The sequence below is a fragment of the Lepidochelys olivacea genome (assembly GCF_965140295.1).
Source record: "Lepidochelys olivacea isolate rLepOli2 genome assembly, chromosome: 11".
Lineage (NCBI taxonomy): Eukaryota > Metazoa > Chordata > Testudines > Cheloniidae > Lepidochelys > Lepidochelys olivacea.
The window spans coordinates 58,614,651-58,638,454 of NC_140421.1; the positions used below are offsets into that span (position 1 = coordinate 58,614,651).

The following is a 23,804-nucleotide window of genomic DNA, read 5'->3' on the forward strand; positions in this document are numbered from 1 at the left end:
AGCAACTTTACATTGCTTTTGGCATTCACAGAGCAACTGCATAGGGTAGACCATCACTTTTGGGCTAGGGCAACCAGCACTGAATGGTGGGATCGCATCGTCATGCAAGCATGGGATGAAGAGCAGTGGCTACAGAACTTTTGGATGCGTAAAGCCACCTTCCTGGAACTGTGTGCTGAACTGGCCCCAGACCTGTGGCGCAAGGACACCAAAATGAGAGCTACCCTCTCGGTAGAGAAGCGTGTGGCAATCACTGTCTGGAAGCTGGTGACTCCTGACTGCTACCGGTCGCAAACCAATTTGGAGTGGGGAAGTCTGCTGTTGGGGCTGCATTAATGCAAGTGTGCAGGGCAATAAATCGCATCCTGCTACGAAGGACCGCGACTCTGGGAAATGTGAGTGAAATAGTGGACGGCTTTGCAGAGATGGGTTTCCCTAACTGTGGAGGGGTGATAGATGGCACACATATTCCAATTTTAGCACCAGCCCACCTTGCAACAGAATACATCAATAGGAAGGGGTACTTCTCCATGATGTTGCAGGCGCTTGTGGATCACCGTGGACATTTCACAGACATCAGTGTGGAGTGGTCTGGAAAGGTGCATGATGCATGCATCTTCAGGAACACCAGCCTGTACAGAAAGCTGCAAGTGGGGACTTTCTTTCCAGACCACAAGATTACAGTGGAGGATGTGGAAACGCCCATAGTGATCCTGGGAGACCCAGCTTACCCCTTACAGCCCTGGCTCATGAAACCTTACATGGGACACCTGGACAGCAGTAAGGAGTGTTTCAACAACAGGCTGAGTAAGTGCCAGATGACAGTTGAATGGGCCTTTGGCAGATTAAAGGCACATTGGCGTTGCCTTTATGACAGGTTAGACCTTAATGAGGAGAATATTCCCTTGGTCATAGCCACGTGCTGCACTTTGCATAATCTCTGTGAATCTAAGGGTGAAATGTTTGCTCAGAGGTGGAGTACTGAGGCAGAGCGCTTGGCGGTTGAGTTTGAGCAGCCAGATACCAGGGCTGTCAGAGGAGCCCAGAGGGCAGCAACTGAAATCAGGGAGGCTTTGAGGAAGCACTTGGACAATGAGCAGCAGCAGCGTATATCTTTAGGGTAGCTTCCATGGTGCATTCCATGTTTTTTTCCCTAGGAGGCTATGTTGATATTTGGGGCCACATATCCCAGTAAGAAAATGATTAGAATGCCTGTACATGTTCTCATAGTGATTGCAATGTGAATTTGCAGAAAACAAAATAAAGATGATTTACCATTATAAAACTTTGCCTTTATTGATCAAGAAAAAGCAGTGACACTCACCAACACACAGATGCTTGCTGGGAAAGGAGGGACTGGGAAAGGGCAGACCCTCACAACAGTGTGTAGGTCCAGCTGTCATTGTGAAAGTTGTGCGAAGGGGTGGAGTGATGGGGAAACTGAGGAGTCCCAGACAGTGGAAAGGAAGGTGCGGGCAGAGCGGTGGGGCCAGGGAGCGGGAGAGGGGCAGGGCGGGCTGGTAAAGAATTGTGCATGTGCTGCAGTGGAGGTCGAGCCCGGACCGGCTCACGCTGAACATTTCTGTTTGCTCCTCCATTACTTTTATCATCCACTCAATCGCACCCCTAGCAAATGCTTGATTCTCCTATCTGTCCTGCCTTTCGGCTTCCCAGCAGTCCTTTCGTTCCCTTTTCTCTGTACTGGAGCTCGGCAGTACCTCCTGAAACATGTCTTCTTTGCTGCATCTTGGTCTCTTTCTCGTCTGGCAGAGACCGTTGGCAGGGATGCATGGGGTATTCCTGAAGGCCACATCTGGTGAAGCTCAGGGGACAATGCACAGAAGCGGGTTTGTTAAATTCAAGAACAGCACTGAAACATTTCACTTATATGCACCTTTTGCAACCTATCAATCACTTTCTCACTGACCCGTGCCAGGCACGCATCTCTGCAAGCACCCAAAACTCATGATTTGGGAGGAGGAGGGTGCTGCACCTGGACAGAAAAACATACAGTCTTTGCAGGGATTGTGGTGCAGCTTTACAGGAAAATAATTCTAAAATTATCCCACACTTTTCCACAGGCAGGGATCATTCTAGAAGACATCTCACTGTTGAGGCTAAGCAGGGAAACCAGGGTACATCTACTGCATGCTTGCAGCTTCTGCCCTGCTCTATATGTAGCTCACTTGTGTGATGCTTTGGTACCTGCACAAGTGATTGCAGAATGGCACAGGAAAGTTTCCGACAATGCGGGAAGGAACAAAGCTTCACTGCCATGCAACCTGCACAGAAGATTACCGAGTACCTCCAGGAAACTTTCCTGGAGATCTCTCCGGAGGACTCCCGTGAGATCTTGACTTGCATCAACAACCTGTTCCACCATACCGACTAGCTACATGGGGAAATGTCCAGCACACAGAAATACAGTGAGCCTTCCACATTTCTATGCCCTGAACCCACCTCCGCACTACACAAGCCACAGCCACTTACCAAGCATCTCATCTTCTGCTTCTTGCTCGCCGGAGAACAACTGCTGACACTGGCTAGGCACCTCAGGAGTGGAGAAAAGTTCCTGGCTGCCTGCCCCACCAGACGACCCTGCCAGGAACTCCACATCCTCGTCTATCTCCACCTCTTCATCAATAACTTCATCCTCTGGATTAGGTCCTCTTTCCACCGCTTCTATTCCCTCTGAAGTGTCCATGGGGCTCTTGGTGATGGAGATGGGATCACCACCAATGACACCGTCCAGCTCCTTATAGGAACGGCAGGTCTTAGGTGCAGCACCGGAGCGACAGTTTGCCTCCCTCACTTTCTGGTAGGCCGGCCTCAGTGCCTTTATCTTCAATCTGCGTTACACCATGTCCCGATCTTAGCCCTTTTCACACAAACCTCGAGAAATGTGCCTGTAGGTATCCCAATTCCTAGGGATCAAGCACAGCTGGGACTGTGCAGCCTCCTCTCCCCATATACTGATCAGATCCAACAACTCTGCTGTGGTCCAAGCGGGAAAGCATTTGGTGCAAAAGCCAGTCATGGGCACCTGGGAAGACGCAATGAGACCTCTCTGTGCCGAGCCAGCAAGCAGGAAATGGAATTTAAAATTCCTGCGGCTTGCAAGGGGGAGGAGCAGATTGTTGTTTACCTGGCTGCAGTGAAGCGGAGTTCTAACTGCTGACCAGAGCGGTCAGGATGGGCACTGCGGGACACTTCCTGGAGGCCAAATAAAGTGATTACAGCATGTGTGGAGTCTACACTGGCTCTTTGTCGATAATAAAGGGAAGGGAAAAGAAAAAAGTCTCTCATAGGGGTGGAAGTATTTTGTCAAAACCAGGCATTTTTCCCAACAAAAGTCACATTGCAGTGTGAACGCACTCACTGTTTTGTCGCCAAAAGACAGTTTTTGGCAACAAAACTTGGTAGTGTAGACAAAGCCTGTGGCCACTTTCTCACCTATATTCAGTTTCCAGAGACTTCAACCCTCCTTGGTTGAAAGACCCATCTTTCTCAGTTTGCAAGAGCTCTGTTCCCTTGTGTCTGTCTAGTGATAGATGCCACAAATGGCATCTGTCTTCACTTATATCTTCCCAAGTTCAATTACTTGGTTTCAAGAGGCAGGAGGACCTCATGCTGTTTTTCCCTTTCTGTGGGCTTCCTATCCCCCTGTATATAAATGCGGCTTCCATTGTTTTGATTCCACCATGCTTAATTTACATAGCAGAAAGGTAAATCGCTGCCTTCTTCCTGTCTGGGAAGGAATCTGTTTCTCCCTGTTTGGCCACAGACCATAAAGCATAATATCATTTAGTATCCACATCTTCTCATGTCATGTCAATATGCACATTTCACAAGGATAGCAATCACCAATGCATCATTAGCTTTCAAAAAAGACCTCAATCTATGCACTTTCAAAATACAGTAATATTGTATACAACCAGTGGATTCAACTGCTTATCTCTTGAGCTTCAGCCTCCCCCTGTCGTGAAAGATCAGTAAACCAATGCAATCTATTCTTTGAAAAATAAGACCCAGACCAAGCTTCTCTCTGCTACTGGGACACAGATACCATCCTGTCTCCTCCTCCACTTGTTGGCTTGATAGCTTTGTTTGCCTAATATGTAAAAATGGACCATCATTGTCTTTGCCTGAAGACTGGGCTGCTCAAAGAATCAAATACACATTCCTTTGTATAAGGCAGACTGTGCTTATGCATTGGTGGCCAAACACAGTTTAAGAATATAATTCTAACGCATATAAGTTTTTGTACACATCCTGTGCATACAGCATGCAAGAATATTAATGAGCAGTGAGCTATTAGTTTTCCCATGATATCTTACAGGCCACATCTTAGATGCAGATTATAGTAACAGTGTGTTCAGATAGGGAATATGTCAGGCCTGACAAGAGCTGCTGACACAGAGTAGTGAACCACAAATGGGCCTCCATGTCCACACCCTACTCCTCCAATTCTCCATCCTCAGTTCTGATGCCCGGAGCGCAAAAGAGAACAAAGTGGCAGCAGTGAGCAGTCCCCATGATATTTGGGGTCAATGCAAGGAGTTTGCACGCACACACGATTATTAAAAATTATGCATTTTTTCTCTCACACACACACACAAGGTACAATGTGTTTCAGATACCCAAACTCCCTTTTTTTTTTTTTTTTTTAAATTAAAAGCTGAGATCTTTCATCTAGTCACATGCCCTGGGCTTTCAGAAAAACACCAGAAATTGGCAACACGAGTGCTGGCAACACTAACTATTCTTTTATGTAACATTCTTTTTATGTAAAATACATTACTTACAAACATGGGGATAACGTGGTCTCATATTCCAGGCTGTACACTCATCACCGCATGCCTCTGGAAGGATTTGGGGCAGGGCAGGGATTGCAATCGGCCTCGTGCTGACAGCAGGCACTGGCTGCTGCTGGAGGCACAAGACCTACTACAACAGACCCAAAGGTCTGAACTCGAATTAGAGCATGTTAATTGTTTCTACATGTATATCTAGGTATTACACACAGCAACTGCTAATATAAATAATTCCATAGTTTCATATAAGGGCAGATGCTTTACAGAAATAGAAGTGATTCAGTCATAAGCCTTTTATATTTAAAATACATGGAATACAGATTGCCTATCTGCCATGGGGCAAGCATGCTACAGCTACAGTACTAACCAAGCAAATTTAACTACATATCTTGCCACACATCAGATAAGGTGGTTTTGGTAGAACTGAATACAGTACATATATTAAAAGTGCTAATCTGCATGTTGTTTCTGGACATGCGGACAGACAGAAATTTAGACAAATGCTAAGTGCTCCAAAGGAAAACAAAGCACATAGAGTGTATTATTTAGTACAGTGATTATGTAATCCTCAGAGGAAAAAAGAAAGTTCCTCCTAAAAAAAAGATAAAGTTATTTATTGCTATCAGTTGGAGCCATTTATTTAAAATAGAGTTGCACAATTTCAAGACAACTGGATCCATGAAGTAAGTTTTATGGATTTGTGTCAGTTCTTTCAACATTATCCTGGAGCAAAGGCTAACCTAATTTTATCCTAGTGTTATTCTCGATTGATTAAATACCAAGACAGTGTTTTTCAGTGTAGAACTTCATTCCCTTCCCTTCTGTTCGCCGCCCCCTCCCCAACTTATGCTTCTCAGTACAGAAACACCATCCCCAGAACCCAAGTATTCTCCTGCTTAAGTAGTGAGGCACCTATAAAATTAGGTTTTACAATAAAGTTAAGGGTACACAGGCAAGATAAAAATACCACACAGGGTATTCAAATAAAAACATGGCCTCCTCACATTAATCGGAACACCTTAGTTTATTAGGCATGAAAGTATTTTAAAATCTAATTCATGTTTGACCATTCATGCTGCATTATTATTCTCCTATCACTCAACGTGGACTGTGAAAGCCCTGTAATTTAAACAAAAAACAACAACTTAAGATTTTTTTTCTTTTAGGTTTTATAAACAGCCTTTACTCCTGCTGAACACTCTTTTAAAATAAATACATAAATCTGGAGGTTTACCCAATCTGACACTTTTTTTTTTTTTTTTTTTAATATCTGGAGGCAACAATCTGCTTAATAGAAGCAGCTTGATACTGGTAAATCTCTTAATAAAAAAAAAATACACTTTGTAAAAACAACACACATGATTATACCAAGTCCAAATTCATCCTTGGGATAACTTTGTTAGCTCCACCGAGGTTGAATTCACAAAAGGAATAATTTGACCCTTCATGTAATAATACACTTACAGCAAAATCTGGGAGAATTTAACACAGATTGATCCAACAGGCTTACCTAGAAACTTAAGAATGATCTCCAGGAATTACTGTAAACATCTATACAGGTTAACAAAAACCAATAATGTTACTGTAGGTTATTTTAAACATTCATTTCTATAGCAGGGATAAAATTCCCTATAGAATGTTTTTAAAAAAAAAAAAAAGAAAAAAGAAAAAAACATATACAAAGATCATAGTTTCCTATTAAATTTTAAGACTTTTCCATCAGAGTACTCAGCACTTACAGAATGTAGCACTTTTTATCCGTAGACCCCAAAATGCTTTCCAAAGAGGGTAAATACTATTGTCTGTTTTTTAGGTGGAGAACAGAAGTAGAAAGAGTTTAAGTGACTTGTCTACCTTAACAAGGCAAATCACTGGCATGGGCAGGGAACAGAACCCAGGTTTCCTGACTGGCAATAATGTCCTTTACACTGGACCTAGCTACCACCCAAGTAAAGCCATGTTTACACTACCATTTTTGTTGGTATAACTTATGTCGCTCAGGGGGGTGAAAAAACACCCCCAAGCAACATAAGTTACACTAACAGAAGCGCTGGTGGAGGCAGCCAACATAGCTACCACAGTTCATGGAGGTGGTTTTATTATGTCGCTGGGAGAGCGCTTTCCTGTCCGCATAGAATGGCTACATGAGCGATCTTACAGCAGTGTAGCTGCACGGGTACAGCTGTGCCACTGGAAGCTCGCTGCTGTAGACATGGTCTACGTCTAACAAGAAGCACAGCTTCTATCAATTCAAATACACTCAAATCTAAGCTGTGACATTACTCAGAATGGAAATGCTATTCTTGGGCCTGACCCCACAGTCTTCACTGCTGGGGGGAGGGCAGGAAAAATCATACTGAAGTCAACCAGCCTTTCCCAGAACAGAAAGCGCAGAATCAAGCTCCTATTTTGATCCAAAAAGGCAGATTTCACAACTTTTAAGACTGGGTGTAAGACATATTTGTGTTTTAATGGCTTAGCCAGTTCAAGGGGTTTTGCTTTATGGGTTTGGTTTGTGACTTTTTTTTTTTAAATGAGTTGTAAATCACCTTAAGATGCACTGCATGAATGGCTGCACTATAAAAGAGCAGTTTGTATCGTATTGCAAAATTTTTAGACATTCACCACACACAAATGGTGTTTGTAATGAAAATACTGCCATATATCTTAATTTGTACTAAAACAAATCAGTTTTATTTGTTCATTCTGTGACTTAGTGTCATAGGTCTTTGAGAAAAGATAATTTATAATTCCTTATGCAATTAGATATGAAATTAAGTCATCTCACTTCTTCAGAAGAATTTATAATAGAGCATCAAACTCTTCCAGGTTAAACCAGTTCCACTGATAATATTTTGATAGCGTCAAAAAAGATGACATAAAACTCTTTAGTGTAACAAATTAACACATGCCTTTTGGATAAATTACTGTACATGCTGTTAATCTTTTAATTAGGTTCTCAATTTCACATACACATTTATGGGAGGGGTGTTAGCGATCAGAAAATGCAAAAAAACATGGTGTTGATATGGTCTTTAATAAGACTTCAGAAAGAAAGAACTGGCATATGTAATCTTTGTTTTAAAATTGCCTAGTAATACTAGTAACTGCTGTGAATATTATAAAGAAAAAAACACCTCAGTTCTGCACTCTTTTTTTTTTGTTTGTTTTACAACTGAATAATCTTTAAGTTAGAAAAGGAAGAGACTGTTCTCCATGCTCACAGCTCAGAAAAAGATTTTGGGGCTAAAAGAAATACCACCCATAGTCACGTTTAATTTATCAGAATAACAATCCTTTGTTTTGCATATCTATTTTATGTTTGTTACATAAAAAGCTGCTTAGCTTTTTTTTTTTTAAAAAGAATAATCTATGTTTGCAATGCACATATAGTTTGCATATATACACACGCACACACTGCATATATAATAAAGATATCTGTTTATATAGCAACAATCTATAGTAATAGTAATAACTGAAACACTTATTATATGGTAATGTTTCACAAAACGCAGTTTTCTCATGATGCTATAATCCTGCCTGAGTATTTCTCTACATCTTAAAATGATTTTTATATATACAGTTCATTATTTGATAAATTCTCTTCCTCAAACAGTCATCTGTTCTCAGTCAGTTTTAGCACAAGATAAACATTTTTTCCTCAATGTTCTCCCCACACACTCTTCCACAGAATCTTCACACAGTGCTGAAAAGAATAGACTCCGAGAAGCAGACAAACTGCCATCCGTTAACGATCCCTGTGCCAAGGGACATTTTAGAATGGAATTGTCATTGTGAAAGTAGGGACTATCTACTAGCTATCCCACATAATGGGTTTTATTAGAAAAAGGAAGAGGGCCAAAATGTGGCTAAGCAGCAAATATATTATAAAAACAAAGTATGAAAGCAATTTAGCAAAGAATCCTGAATGGCACACACATTCTCTCTTAAACTTACTCTAATTAAACTCTTATTTGAAAATTTTAGGAATATCCAAGTGAGGACAGGAAGCAACTGAAAATTACTGTACATACAGAACTGGCCGGTGGGAAGGTGTTGACACTGTTCTCTACAATTAGTATGGCTTTATAATTCAGCTGGCATTTACTTCATTCAAAAAGTGATCATTTTTGTTGGAATAAGCATGCAAGGGATATTGTCCATTAGTATCAAGAAAAGGAAGCCATTCTCTCAAACACTTTCCTGCTCCCATTTAACTGTGATGGAAAAGCTCTTAGGGACAAATTCTACCGTAAGATATAGCACCATAGAGGGGAGGGCTGGAAGGGAACTCAAGAGGTTATCTAGTCCACCCCATACCACCCCATGGCAGAATTAAGTATGCTTTCAGTGAAAAGTGCAAACACACCTCTAAGAACAGAGTTTGGTCTTGTGGCCTCAAGATTACTCATTGGCCCTGTCTACGCTGGGAAAATAGAGTGTTTTGGCAAACGGGCTGAGCTAGAACGCATTAACGCTTTGTTAAACACCACTTGGCAACTAGGGTAGACAAAGGATCTATCTAAACTAGGGTTAGTCTTCACTGCAGAAAAGGTGTGTGTTTTACTGAACTCACTATGTCAAGTTAGTTAAATTCCTAGAGGAGACAAGGCACTGTAATTTTTACCTCATAGAATATCAGGGTTGGAAGGGACCTCAGGAGGTCATCTAGTCCAACCCCCTGCTCAAAGCAGGACCAATCCCCAATTTTTTGTCCAGATCCCTAAATGGCCCCCTCAAGGATTGAACTCACAACCCTGGGTTTAGCAGGCCAATGCTCAAACCACTGAGTTATCCCTCCACCCTCAATGCAGATGGTTGAGGTAAACACCAGTTGGGGTTTATAAGGTTGACCATACCTAGCTCCATCAAAGTAAAAACTACTTATGCCTTTGTCTCAGCTACCTTGATGTGAAACTTGAATGATTTTAATGTAAAAAAATACCTTTTTCTGAAACAAAAGACATAACTCTGGCTATGATATGTTTGGAATAAGCCATGTTTTAACATGTTAGCTGGTCAGGGGGAGCTTTACCGGGAAGCCTAGGGACCTTTCTGATGAGCTAACATGTTAAAATGCAACCTCCCCTGTCTGCTAGAATTTTAAAATGTTTGCTTTTTAAGAATGCACCTCTTATTGTAGTCTACACAGACCACTGTTAAAAAACGTGATCAACGCTGGAGAGGTGAGGAGTTAGGTGTTTCAAACACCATTGTCTTTGCCAACATTACCTACTAAGTGATGTTTTAAATGTGTTATTAACACATTAGCTATCATATCTATTAAACACACCTCATTTTCCTATCATGGACTGGGGGGAAGGGGGGCTGTAACCTAATCTAGCCTATTGTGTTCCCTTTTTTAGGAAATACTGCTACTTTTAAACTAATATTTAGGCCCACATTAGAGAAATGAAATGAGGGCTAAACATAAATGTTCAATAAAAACTACCATACACCATTTCCCAACATTCCTCAAAAATACCAGAGGTTTCTGTGGGCGGGGGTGGGGAGAAGTGGACCAAAAATAATCTGAATTTATTAACAGCTGGTCTGAGTTTTTAATCAAGTACACACAGTCCTTTTGGAGTGAACTTTGGCTATGTCTACACTATAAAATTAGGTCGAATTTATAGAAGTCGGTTTTGTAGAAAGCGTTTTTATACAGTCGACGGTGTGTGTCCCCACACAAATGCTCTAAGTGCATTTAGTCGGTGGAGTGCTTCCACAGTACTGAGGCAACCGTCGACTTCTGGAGCGTTGCACTGTGGGTAGCTAACCCACAGTTCCCGCAGTTTCCGCCGCCCATTTGAATTCTGGGTAGAAATCCCAATGCCTGATGGGGCAAAAACATTGTCGCAGGTGATTCTGGGTACATATCGTCAGGCCCCCCCTTTCCCTCCCTCCCTCCCTGAAAGCAACGGCAGACAATCGTTTTGAGCCTTTTTTCCTGGGTTACCTGTGCAGTTGCCATACCACGGCAAGCATGGAGCCCACTCAGCTCACCGTCACCATATGTCTCCTGGGTGTTGGCAGACGCGGTACTGCATTGCTACACAGCAGCCGCTCATTGCCTTTTGGCAGCAGACAGTGCAGTATGACTGGTAGCCATCGTCGCTGTACTCCAGGATGCTCTTTTAGCTGACCTCAGTGGGCAAACATGAGAGTGACTCAGCCAGGTCATTTCCCTTTTAAGTTTCGTCTCATGGCCATTCAGTCCTGCCAGCAGTCCTACTGCATCGTCTTCTAATGAGCAGCCAGGAGACGATGATGGCCACCAGTCATACTGCACCGTCTGCTGCCAGCAAGATGTATAAAGATAGATGAAGTGGATCAAAACAAGAAATAGACCAGATTTGTTTTGTATTCATTTTCTCCTCCCTCCCTCCATGAAATCAACGGCCTGCTAAACCCTGGGCTTTGAGTTCTATCCTTGAGGGGGCCATTCTGTTTCTCCTTGATGCAAAGCCACCCCCCTTTGTTGATTTTAATTCCCTGTAAGCCAACCCTGTAAGTCATGTTGTCAGTCGCCCTTCCCTCCATCAGAGCAACGGCAGACAATCGTTTCCCACCTTTTTTCAGCACAGAGGCCATAGCACTGGGAACATGGAGCCTGCTCAGATCACCGCAGCAATTATGAGCACTATAAACACATGCGTTATCTAGCAGGATATGCAGAACCATAACCTGCAAGAAAAGCGAAACCAGGTGAGGAGGAGACAACTGCAGCGCAGTAACGAGAGTGATGAGGCCATGGACATAGACTTCTCACAAAGTACGGGCCCCTGCAATGTGCACATCATGGTGCCAATTGGGCAGGTTCATGGCATGAAACGCCAATTCTGGGTCCGGGAGACAAGCACAGAGTGGTGGGACCACATAGTGTTGCAGGTCTGGGACGATTCCCAGTGGCTGCAAAACTTTTTAAGGGCACTTTCATGGGACTTTGTGACTTGCTTTCCCCTGCCCTGAAGCGCAAGAATACCAAGATGAGAGCAGCCCTCACAGTTGAAAAGCGAGTGGCAATAGCCCTGTGGAAGCTTGCAATGCCAGACAGTACCCGTCAGTCGGTAACCGATTTGGAATGGGCAAATCTACTGTGGGGGCTGCTGTGATCCAAGTAGCCAACACTATCACTGAGCTGCTGATATCAAGGGTACTGACCCTTGGAAATGTGCAGGTCATAGTGGATGGCTTTGCTGCAATGGGATTCCCTAACTGTGGTGGGGCGACAGACGGAACCCATATCCCTATCTTGACACCGGAGCACCAAGGCAGCCAGTATATAAACCAAAAGGGGTACTTTTCAATGGTGCTGCAAGCACTGGCGGATCACAAGGGACATTTCACCAACATCAACATGGGATGGCCAGGAAAGGTACATGATGCTCGCATCTTCAGGAACTCTGGTCTGTTTCAACAGCTGCTACAAGGGACTTACTTTCCAGACCAGAAAATAACCATTGGGGATGTTGAAATGTCTATAGTTATCCTTGGGGATCCAGCCTACCCTTAATGCCATGGCTCGTGAAGCCATACACAGACACCCTGGACAGTAGTCAGGAGCTGTTCAACTACAGGCTGAGCAAGTGCAGAATGGTGGTAGAATGTGCATTTGGGCGTTTAAAAGCGCGCTGGCGCAGTTTACTGACTCGATTAGACCTCAGCTAAACCAATATTCCCATTGTTATTACTGCTTGCTGTGCGCGCCACCATACCTGTGAGAGTAAGGGGGAGACGTTTATGGTGGGGTGGGAGGTTGAGGCAAATCGCCTGGCTGCTGGTTACGCGCAGCCAGACACCAGGGTGGTTAGAAGAGTACAGGAGGGTGCGGTGCGCATCAGAGAAGCTTTGAAAGCCAGTTTCAGGAATGGCCAGGCTATGGTGTGAAAGTTCTGTTTGTTTCTCCTTGATGGAAACTTCACCCCCGCAGGTTTCACTCTACTTTCCTGTAAGCTAACCACCCTCCCCTCCCTGCTTCGATCACTGCTTGCAGAGGCAATAAAGTCATTGTTGCTTCACATTCATGCATTCTCTATTTATTCATCACACAAATAGGGGGATAACTGCCAAGGTAGCCCGGGAGGGGTGGTGGAGGAGGGAAGCACCGGATGGGGTGGTGGAGGGAAGGACAAGGCCACACAGCACTTTAAAAAAAACTTTAAAACTTATTGAATGCCAACCTTCTGTTGCTTGGGCAATCCTCTGGGGTGGAGTGGCTGGGTGGCCAGAGGCCCCCACACCGCATTCTTGGGCGTCTGGGTGAGACGGCTATGGAACTCGGGGAGGAGGGCGGTTGGTTACACAGGGGCTGTAGAGGCAGTCTGTGCTCCTGCTGCCTTTCCTGCAGCTCAACCATACGTTGGAGCATATGAGTTTGATCCTCCAGCAGCCGGAGCATTGACTCCTGCCTTCTTTCAGCAAGCTGACGCCACCTACCATCTTCAGCCTGCCAACCCTCCTCGCGGTCATATTGTTTTCCTGCACTCTGAGATTGTCTGCCTCCATGTATTTTGCTATGCTCTGTCAGTGTGGAAGGACAGCAGGAGATCAGAGACCATTTCATCATGAGTGCGTTTTTTTCGCCTTCTAATCTTTGCTAGCCTCTGGGAAGGAGAAACATATGCAGCTGGTGGAGGAAAAAAAAAGGGAGAGTGGTAGTTTAAAAAGACACATTTTATAGAACAATGGGTACACTCTTTCATGGTAAACCTTGCTGTTCACATTACATAGCACATGTGCTTTCATTACAAGGTTGCATTTTGCCTCTTATTCAAGGTATGCCGGTTTGGTGTGAGAGATCACTCACGCAGGGCCGGCCAGCAGAATTCGCCTTGCAGGCAGCCATGGTAAGCCACAGTCTTTTAGCTACTTTAACCTTCATAACATGTGGGAATGGTTTCAAACAGCAGTGCCCTCATTTCCCATACAAAGTAGCCGTTGGGTTGGCCATTAAAAATGGGTTGGCAATTTAAAAGGAGGGGTTGCGGTTTCCGGGTTCATGTGCAGCAGAAACCCGACTAACACCCCCTTCCCCCACACACACACACAATTCTCTGGGATGATGGATTCACCCCTCCCCCGATCGCATAGCTAACAGCGGTGAAGATTTCTGTTCCACCACAGGCAAACAGCCCAGCAGAAACGGGCACGTCTGAACGTCCGCTTACTAAAAGCGCCCTATTTCAACCAGGTGACCATGAATGATATCACTCTCCTGAGGGTAACACAGAGAGATAAAGAACGGATGTTGTTTGAATGCCAGCAAACACCGGGACCATACGCTGCAAAGCTTTGTTCTGCAGTGATTCCCAACTACGTGCTACTGGCCTGGCGTGGTAAAGTGTCCTACCATGGAGGACGCAGCAAGGCTGCCCCCCCCAGAAACAGAAAGGCTTTGGGAGTACATCCAGGAGAGCTTTATGGAGATGTCCCTGGAGGATTTCTGCTCCACCCCCAGACACGTTAACAGACTTTTCAGTGGTTGTACTGGCCGCGAATGCCAGGGCAAATTAATCATTAAACATGCTTGCTTTTAAACCATGTATAATATTTTACAAAGGTACACTCACCAGAGCTCCTTTCTCCACCTTCAAGGTCAGGGAGCCCACCTTGGGTGGGTTTGGGGGGTACTGGCTCCAGGTCCAGGGTGAGAAACAGATCCTCACTGCTGGGGAAACAGGTATCTCCGCTTCCTTGCTGTGAGCTATCATCTTCCTCGCCCCCAAAATCCGCTTCCGTGTTGCCTCCCACTCCTTGGACGGAGTCAAAGCACAGGGTTGGGGTAGTGGAGGCTGCACCCCCTAGAATGGCATGCAGCTCATCATAGAAGCGGCATATCTGGGGCTCTGAACCGGAGCGGTCCTTTGCCTCTCTGGTTTTTTGGTAGGCTTGCCTGAGCTCCTTAATTTTCACGCGGCACTGCTGCGGGACCCTGTTATAGCCTCTGTCCTTCATACCATTGGAGATTTTTTCAAATATTTTGGCAATTAGTCTTTTCAAATGGAGTTCTGCCAGCACGGATTCGTCTCCCCATACAGCGATCAGATCCCGTACCTCCCATTCGGTCCATGCTGGAGCTCTTTGGTGATTCTGGACTGCATGGTCTCCTGTGATGATGAGCTCTGCATGGTGACCTATGCAGGTGAGCTCGTCACGCTGGCCAAACAGGAAACGAGAATCAAAAGTTCGCGGGCCTTGTCCTGTCTACCTGGCCAATGCATCTGAGTTGAGAGCACTGTCCAGAGCGGTCACAACTGAGCACTCTGGGATAGCTCCCGGAGGCCAATACCGTCGAAATGTGTCCACAGTACCCCAAATTCGACCCAGCAAGGCCGATTTCAGAGCTAATCCCCTTGTCAGGGGTGGAGTAAAGAAATCGATTTTAAGAGCCCTTTAATTCGAAAAAAAGGACTTCGTCGTGTGGATGGGTGCAGAGTTAAATCAAGATAGCACTGCTAAATTCGACCTAAACTCATAGTGTAGACCAGGCCTTTGTTTATTTTCCCTCAAATACTGCTGTAAGGGTTACTGGGCCATAGCCCCTTTTCTGTCACAACTTCTTTAGCATTTTGTTCATGGGTTTACAGAACTGACTAAAAGAATATGTGACAATATTTCTCTAATGAGGGTGAAGCTGTGGGACACAAGTTTTATCTATTTGCATATAGCCTGCAGCACAAAGAGTGGAAAGCTTTAAGGAATACAACCTTGTAAAACAGTAGAGCAGATTTGCTATTATGTTCTGGTGTTATTGCTCAGAAACAGAAAGAAAAAAGAAATCTTTAATGTTTTCTTTCAGTGACGTATTCAGAATTTTACCAATTACTGGTATGGAACAAACAAATGATACACACTCCACTGAAACACAAATTCAGGATTCATTAGAGTCCTCAAACCAGTCAAAATATGGTGTATTTCACAGCACTTGGTTTAACAATTTGCATCGCGGACATGCAAAAGCTCACAGGCATACAGGAAACGAAGCAGGGGTATTCTACTGTGACCAAAATGTGCTCCAACCACTCAGCTCTCTCTTCTTTTCATCCCTGCCTCCTCTTCTGCTTGTGAACGCCATGGTATTTTGCTCAGTCACAAACCACACATGAGATGGAAAGCAGCCATCAGAAGTGCTGAGCTATTCAGGGCTCCGTTTGATTACTTTCCTTTAAGCTGTTCAAACACTAATAAATTACCCATTTACTTATACTACCCAGATGTTTGCCATCTAGAAAAACAGATTATTTGTGGAAGTTTTTGTTCCATCTCAAAAATCCTGCAAATAATAAATGGAGAGCAGAGAGCCAATGCCACAAGCAACTTGCATATAGATCAGCATTTTGGTGGGGGGCAAAAAACACTTGTTGACCACTGTTTTAAAGTTAAGAACTTCTGTAACGAGCAAAGCAAGGAATGTAGTGGCCAATGGGTTCATAAGGTAGTGACACAGGAAGTATTTGCGTAACAGCAAAATGACTCTACCAAAAAAAGGTAACATTCACAGATGAGATTTAAAGGCAACCTGCAACATTTTTTTAAATTGGATTTGGACCCTTCCTGCTTCTTTAGCACATGTAAAGAAACTTGAAATGTATTTTTTTCCCCAAAAATAAGGTTCTTCATGGTTATCAGAAGTCTCACTATGGTCTTCCATGATTTTGATGGGAGACGGTCTCAGTTATATTTGCTGGGAACACCCATGCCTTATCTGAAAGACTTTGGATGTTGAATCTTTATCAAATATGCCCCTTCAGCCAAGTGTTCATTAGGTGTTAGAATTAAATACATGTAAACAAAAAAGCAAAAAACATTTTAAACAGGCTGAGTAAAATTCCTTGCCCTTCACACTTACTTGATTTTCTCTCTCAACTCTTGGGATACAGTTCTACGCTCCACTTCCCATGAAGCGTTCCAGGGTAGACAAGATACGAACTTTTAAGGTCTTTGTAGCAGAGACCATGATTTTGTCTGTGTTTGTACAGTGCCTAGCACAATGGGGTCCTGGTCCATGACTGGAACTCCTAGGTACTATGGTAATACAAAGTATTATTAAATAATAATAATACTAAACACAGGAAAAACCAAAACCTGAGAAAAATCTTTCAGGCCTTCTTTTTAGAACATAAGGAAGCAAAAATGGAAACACCCAAAACTACAAAACCCAGAGAATTTAGGGAGGCGTTCAGAAGGAAACTTTTCTTCTGGACCCCTTCAGATCATTGCCAGAATTCACATCGGCTTAACAATTCGTTTCAAGGCTGCCAGTATTAACTTGAGAGCTCATTACAAAATGCCCAGTATAGCCAAATCAGGCAGACATGCAACACTGCTGAGTGCTTTAGTCCAACCCCCCACCACCTTGCCTCCAAAATCAGAAATCACTGAGAAGGGAGTGAGTGAGGAGAGCTAGGGATGAGAATATAGACGCCCCAGGAGAAGCGAATAAGGCAAAAGGGGGTTACTACTTTTAACTTAATCAGATATAGTTCTTAATCAAAGATCCGGATAAGATTTTGCTGCTGAGAAGAGGCCAGAAGGGAGGGGTATTTTGTTTGTGTATTTTTAAATAAGAGAGAGGTGTTACGTTTTCAGGGCATCCATATTTGGCAACCACCAAGTTGAGGTTATGGGGACATTGCCTAGAACCTAAAGGCACAAATACAGGAGAACTGCACTAATCATTGGGAGGCCCCATGACAAATTAATGAACTTCACAAGATTAGGGAGCAAGTAGACTGTAAGGGCAACTTAAATTGCAAACGTTTTGGAATAGGGACCATCTTTTTGTTCTGTGTTTGTAGAGCACCTACCATAATGGGATCGTGGTCCATGACCAGGGTTCTTAGGCACTACCGCATACAAACGAAGAAGGAAAAAAAAGTGAACAAACAATGCGAGGGCAAGGAAACCATCAGAAAATGCATTTTGTTCATTTGATAACTATCACGGAGTTTCATTTATAGCACCAGAATTTTACCAGTAAAGCAAGTGTTTCTTTTCTAAACACAAAAAAAGTCTTGACAGTACGAAACCTGACTAGACCACCCTGTTATTTATTATTATCGGTGCTTTGATCAAAAGAACTTGGGACCCAGCCCTGCACACACAGCTCTGAACAGTACTAGCCAGTGGTCTTTGCTGAGGAGTAGGAAGAGACCACTACACCTGTACATTTTCACACAACTCTTCAAAGTAGACCCAGTTCTCCTCTCGCATCAGCTGTCCATGGGATAGCTCCACTGACATGAGTGCAGTTATTCCTCTTACTTATACTAGCTGTAATCAGAAAGAAACTTCTTCTCTTCCTGTCTGTAGTGTACTTAGTACACTATTACTACTCTTCAAGCAGTAACATGCATAGATTAGCAAGGTTCTACTGTATTTTCATGATCTTGTTTTATCTTTCTTGATAGAGGAATATTAAAATTATTCTTGTGTGTACTCAATGGCAATAAAGACCAGCAGCTGATCTGTTTGCCTTCACCCTGCAGTTACACAGTCTACGCTGATGTTACTTCGCAATCCAACAGAGCTCACTGTTGGGAAATGTTTCCTGGTATTTTGCCCAAATTATCTTTTACTCAGTTTCCTGTGATTACCCCTAGCCCTGTCCTCTTGGAGGTCCTAGGCAATTCCACTCCCTTCTTGGTATTTACACCCTTCAAATATTTGTAGACAGTTATAGTCCCACAGATAGCAACAGGGTTGTAATGGTCATCACACAATGCAACTAAAGCAGGAGCTAAGTATTCAGGCTGACATAGGTTCACACATTTGGTGGACTGCGTTTTAGTGGCTGGTTGTTTTCTAAATGGCAAAATACCCAAAGCGACTGCAGTATTTAAGTGTATCCAGTCATCATGGAGGGCATTAGGTTAACAGCCCGAGGGCGGGGCAGACTAAGTATATTTACATGTTCAGAAATTTTGTTTGCCCCCCTTTTTCCAAATGAAAAGATGGTTTGTGGTTAGTTCTGGGTTTCATTCCTGGCTTTGTCACATTTGCTATGGATCCTGGGCAAGTCCTTTAATATCTGTGCCTCAGTTTCCCAGCTGTCCAGTTGGGATAATGACATTTCCCTACCTCTCACTCATGCTGCCAGGATAAAATTCTTCATGTTTGTGAAGTGCTCAGACTCTAGAGCAGAGGTGGGCAAACTACGGCCTGTGAGCCACATCTGGTCCACAGGACCATCCTGCCCGGTCCTTGAGCCCCCGGGCCATCCCCTGCTGTTCCCCCTCCCCCGCAGCCTCAGCTTGCTGAGACACCAGCACTCTGGCCCACTGCTCCTGCCAGGAAGCACGGCGGTGTGGCTGCGAGCTCCTGCCGCTCTGAACGGCATGGTAAGGGGGCGGGGAGGTTGGATAAGGAGCAGTGGATTCCGGGGGCAGTCAGGGGACAGGGAGCAGGGGGTGGTTGGATGGGGTGAGGTGGTTGGATAGTGGGTTGGGTCCCAGGGGGGCAGTTAGGGGCAGGGGTGTGGATATCGGTCAGAGCAGTCAAGGTAAAGGGAGCAGGGGGGGGTTGGATAGGAGATGGGGTCCCAGGGAGGCGGTTATTGGTGGGAGGTCCCGGGAGGGGGTGGTCAGGGGACAAGGAGCGGGGGGGGGGGGGTTGGATGGATTGGGGGAGGATAGGGAGCGGGAGCCAGACTGTTTGGGGAGGCACAGCCTTCCCTATCCGGCCCTCCATATAGTTTTGCAACCCCAATGTGGCCCAAAAACTTTGCCCACCCCTGCTCTAGAGTTCCAGAGGCCAGATATAATAGCAAGCCTAAAGAGTTGCCCACTTCTTTCTCTCCCTTAGATCTCCTGTCACTTTCTTGTTTCCCTCCACTCCACCTGGCGGCCTCCTACCTTCCTTCAGTCTCCACATTTCACTTTTCTCCTTATCACCGCCCCCCTCTGCCCTCCCCACCCCCATGCAATGGTCTTCTGTCCACCTGGCTAATTGCTACACGTTTTGCTCCTGGTAATAGGATCCCGGAACAGACGTGCACTTTCTGAATGGGTAACATCATGCAGCACAACTCCTCCTAAAGCCATGGCAGCCCCTCCTGAAATGTATCTATCTAATCTATGGCTAAAACTGTCGCTGTGCCCTGGAAACTTTCATTCACAGCAGAGGTATGAGAGGAGCATCCACAGTGGAAGACACTGCACTTTGCCCGGCGAACCCATGTTGACCCTGACCTAGCTGAACCATTTTCAGGAAGTGGAAGCGTAGTTCCAGCTTCATGGTCCAGTCATTCTTTGGCTTCTCTGCAGAGCCTGTGATCAGAGCTAACTAGCAGAGCTGGTCAAAATATAGAAGAAAAATCTCACTTAATTTTTTCCCCTGGTTTCTCTCAGCATTGCAAAATTTGCCAACTAGCTCTACTAAATTAGTATCCATTGTCGTAAGGAGTCTGCTGTCACAGCTAATCCAACAGCTGTACGTTTGCCTGTAAAATGGAGCCGATTGTAGCTACTTTTATTTTTAGTATGGAGGGGCAGCCTGTGGAGATGTCTGGTCCCAGCATTCAGTGCTGTATCTTTAACCATCTTCATGGAGCACTGGCTGCTGAGACACACAGAGCCTATGGGCTACCTCTTCTTATGAGAGAGATCAGGTGCAGGTCACAATGTAGAACTCTAATGGCCACTCAAAAATAGGCCCTGTAGACTCCAGTTTGGCCACAAATGCTCCAGATGAATTATTCTCTGTCTGGGACCCCACCCAATAAATACAATGATTAGAAGCAGACTGTTTTAGATTTGGGATATTAATGTTATTAAATTCTGCAGAGAAAAATATCCTTGTTAAGAAGAGCTCGGTGGTATCACATTCTATTCATAAAGAAATAGGTAGCAGGTTTTCTAATTTCAGGTGTAGCCTCAAATGATGAAATAAAATACATAAATGTTTACTACGCTTTTATGGATTTCACACAACCAACTTCCACACCCTAGTGCCAGGCTGTTAATAAGTCCCTATCTGGTTACAGAACATTATTTATGAAGATAACAATATGTGAACATAGAGAAAAATTAACAATGTGCATTTTTTCCACCTAATAAATTACAATATCTGGAATTCTTATCCCACAGCTGGATTATTAATCAGTGCACAGACTGCCTTTACAATAATGAAGCATTAACCAGTTAATGTTTACTTTGCCACTAAAATATGTCAGGATAGCTCTTCACATCAGTATCCTAGTCAGTTTTCTACAAAGCAAGTTGCTCAAAGTTTTATTGCATTTAGAAAAGCATCAGAGAATGCTGAACTTCTCACATTGGTCTTATAAATTAGCTGTTTTCCTGTTCACAGAACACTGGTAAAGAGAACTAAAATGATTGTTTATCAATGCATTGTTTAAAAAGAAATCAACTCCAATGATCACAATTGTTGACAAAGTTACTGACAGCATGTCATTATTGGAGAAGGAGGGGCTGGTCTCTCCTGATGCAGAGCAGCTGAGATAGGCTCAGAAAGGGAAAAACAGATGTACTATCATTTTTTATAAGCTAATACTAATACATCACCACCTTACAGGCCCCCTTGTTTCAACCCTAATACTGATTACAAACCAAACCAATATCCTGCCGTTTTCAGCGGGACTCTAAACTGTTTTGGTGATCAACTAGTTCTATGTCCATGCCTCTGTCACGTCTCGCAGCTTGCACATAAATGATCTGTTCTCTAGCAGACTTCATATAAAAAAAAAAATCAACCTCAAATGATACATTCAGTGTTCCTTCACTATTTGTATGGCGTGTATGGTACAATTTAAAACTGGCTTTTCACAGTGAGGTAATAAGAGCAATACATTAATAAGAGATCTAGGAGCTGATCAAGCTTTATGGCAATTTCTTCCACTTTTAAGTACAATTTCATGTGTGAGGTTTAACACTACAAAGGAACTGGTGGGCACTAACACTTTGTATGAGAAAAGTGCTCATCAAAGAGAGACCATTTCTTAACTGATTAAATCAATTTGATATGTGAGGTTTGAATACTAGCCCTTTAAAACACAAACACACAAGCCAACAACTGATGATTACTTTAACCTGTTCATTTTCCAAGACCACACTGCAAAAAAATGCAGCAGCCACTGCACAGGGGGAAGTGGCTATTAGCCTGTGTGAGTCCCTCTCCCACTTGAGCCCTCAGCAGAAGGGTACTGCAAGAGAGAGGTTTCTCCAAGCAAGATGCTCAGCTGGTATGGGTCACTGCATGCAATGGCACGCCTCCCCGTGAAGCCCCTTCCCTCGATAGATGCCAAAAATCAAATCTTGGCTACTTAACGCAGCGTGTTCCACATGTTAGCTTCCAACATGTTGAGCAACCGTGTTAACGGAGATGAATAGCGCTGTCAAGCAGGAAGCTGGCTCACCAGGATGGAAACAGTGGGATACAGTGACCTTTACATTCAGAGAAAAGTGTCCCTGAAATGGCATGAAGTGTTTTGAAAGAAATCCGAACTTCTTTGCTTGCTTTGATTGTTATGTTTTGTAACAAAACTCAGTGTCGCTGTGCTTGAGTTTTGCTTGGTCCCAAATCCTGGACCTCTCTCGAAAAGCAGACTAGCTGACAGAGGAAATTAATCTTTATCACACTGTTTTGAAAGAAGCTTTCTTTATATGAGCCCGACATTATTATATCCTAGTTTCCAGGACACTTCGTTTCAAACACCGCTGCTGTTCACATTGAATGCAGCTGAAACCTCATGGCTGCCTTCTATTTTGATTTTTGTTAAATAAGGAAATACTGTCTAAAGCAGCTAAAAAGCCAAATTTCCAAGTAAAACCACTCTTAAATTAGTCTAATTGTGCATTGGTTTTTAAAAGATCATGTCAAGATTGAACTGAAAGTTACGGATTTTGCTTCCAAAAAAGTAAGCATTACCATCTAGTCAATACAAGCCATTCACTTGAAATGCAGAGAAAATCATTTTAACAGGATCTTGGTTTTCAATTTTTTTCTCAAGAGGTTTTTTTTTTGTTTTTTTTTTAAACCTCTTCTCGACTGCCGAAGAATCATCTACACAACTATAGGGTGACATTCAGCTTCCCAAGAGGCTTTGTAGCACTATGCTAGGGAAGCCAAAATAGATATTGGTCTAATATAAAATAATCAGAATAAGCTATCAGTCATAAAAGGAATCCAATAAATATATATCTATCGATCTATCTCTATTAGGGACAAAGTATGGTGCAGCACAACCATTCTTAAATACATAACCTGGTGTTCATGTGTCATGGCCCTAAATGAGGGGGAAAGATAGCTTGCACATATTGTACACACAGGCGTACTACATGGCTCTTCTGAATAATGTTCTTTAAGGCAGCAAGCTTAGGGCCTTACAGTAAAGAACAAAGCGAGTCATAACATTTTCTCTGATTGATCAGTACCAGCCTTTCATACTTCAGTAGGATTTATCAAATGCTTTCTAAACCAGGCAGAGAGTTTGGGGTTGTTACAAGCCCAGTTGTAAGAAATACTACTGATTTAACTGCTTGCTAGGTTTGCCGTTAATTCTCTTGCACAGTGACCTCAGGAGCTATGAAAGGCTGTTTTCTTATGCCAATGAGCATGAAAAAGAATGCAGTGGAATACCTTGTGCCTGAGCTGCAGAACTGTGGGAATACCCCAGAGCCAGGAGCGCCGTCTCCACCAGCTGGCTAAAGAGCACATCTTTGCGGACCAGAACGAACTCTGCATGCTCCTCTCGATTATCGTATTCGAGGGAGGTGTCCAACTGCTCCACCACACAAAAGACAGGAATCATCAAACCTAAGTGAGAAAAGTTTTTAAAAGAATCATCAGTAATAGAGGAACAGGAACAAATAAGTCATTCATTTCTGATTTAAAATGTCAGATTAATACATCTCCTGGAGTGCTCATGTTAGCAGATTCCCGGTTTTCATTCGGCTGCAGAATGGTCTTTCAAGAGAAATAGTGGGTGCCTCATCACTTGACTCATTTAAAACCACACTAGATAACAGT

At 43.7% G+C, this 23,804-nt stretch overlaps 1 protein-coding gene across 2 annotated transcripts in view; it reads right to left on the reverse strand.

The window, feature by feature from the left end:
* SATB2 (SATB homeobox 2) overlaps window positions 1-23,804 on the reverse strand; it is a 161,222-nt gene that overhangs the window by 115,846 nt on the left and 21,572 nt on the right. For both annotated transcript variants that reach the window (XM_084643667.1, XM_084643666.1), the window contains exon 3: window positions 23,415-23,591. In XM_084643667.1, the coding sequence (XP_084499793.1) occupies window positions 23,415-23,591 (177 nt within the window). The remainder of the gene's footprint in view (window positions 1-23,414; window positions 23,592-23,804) is intronic.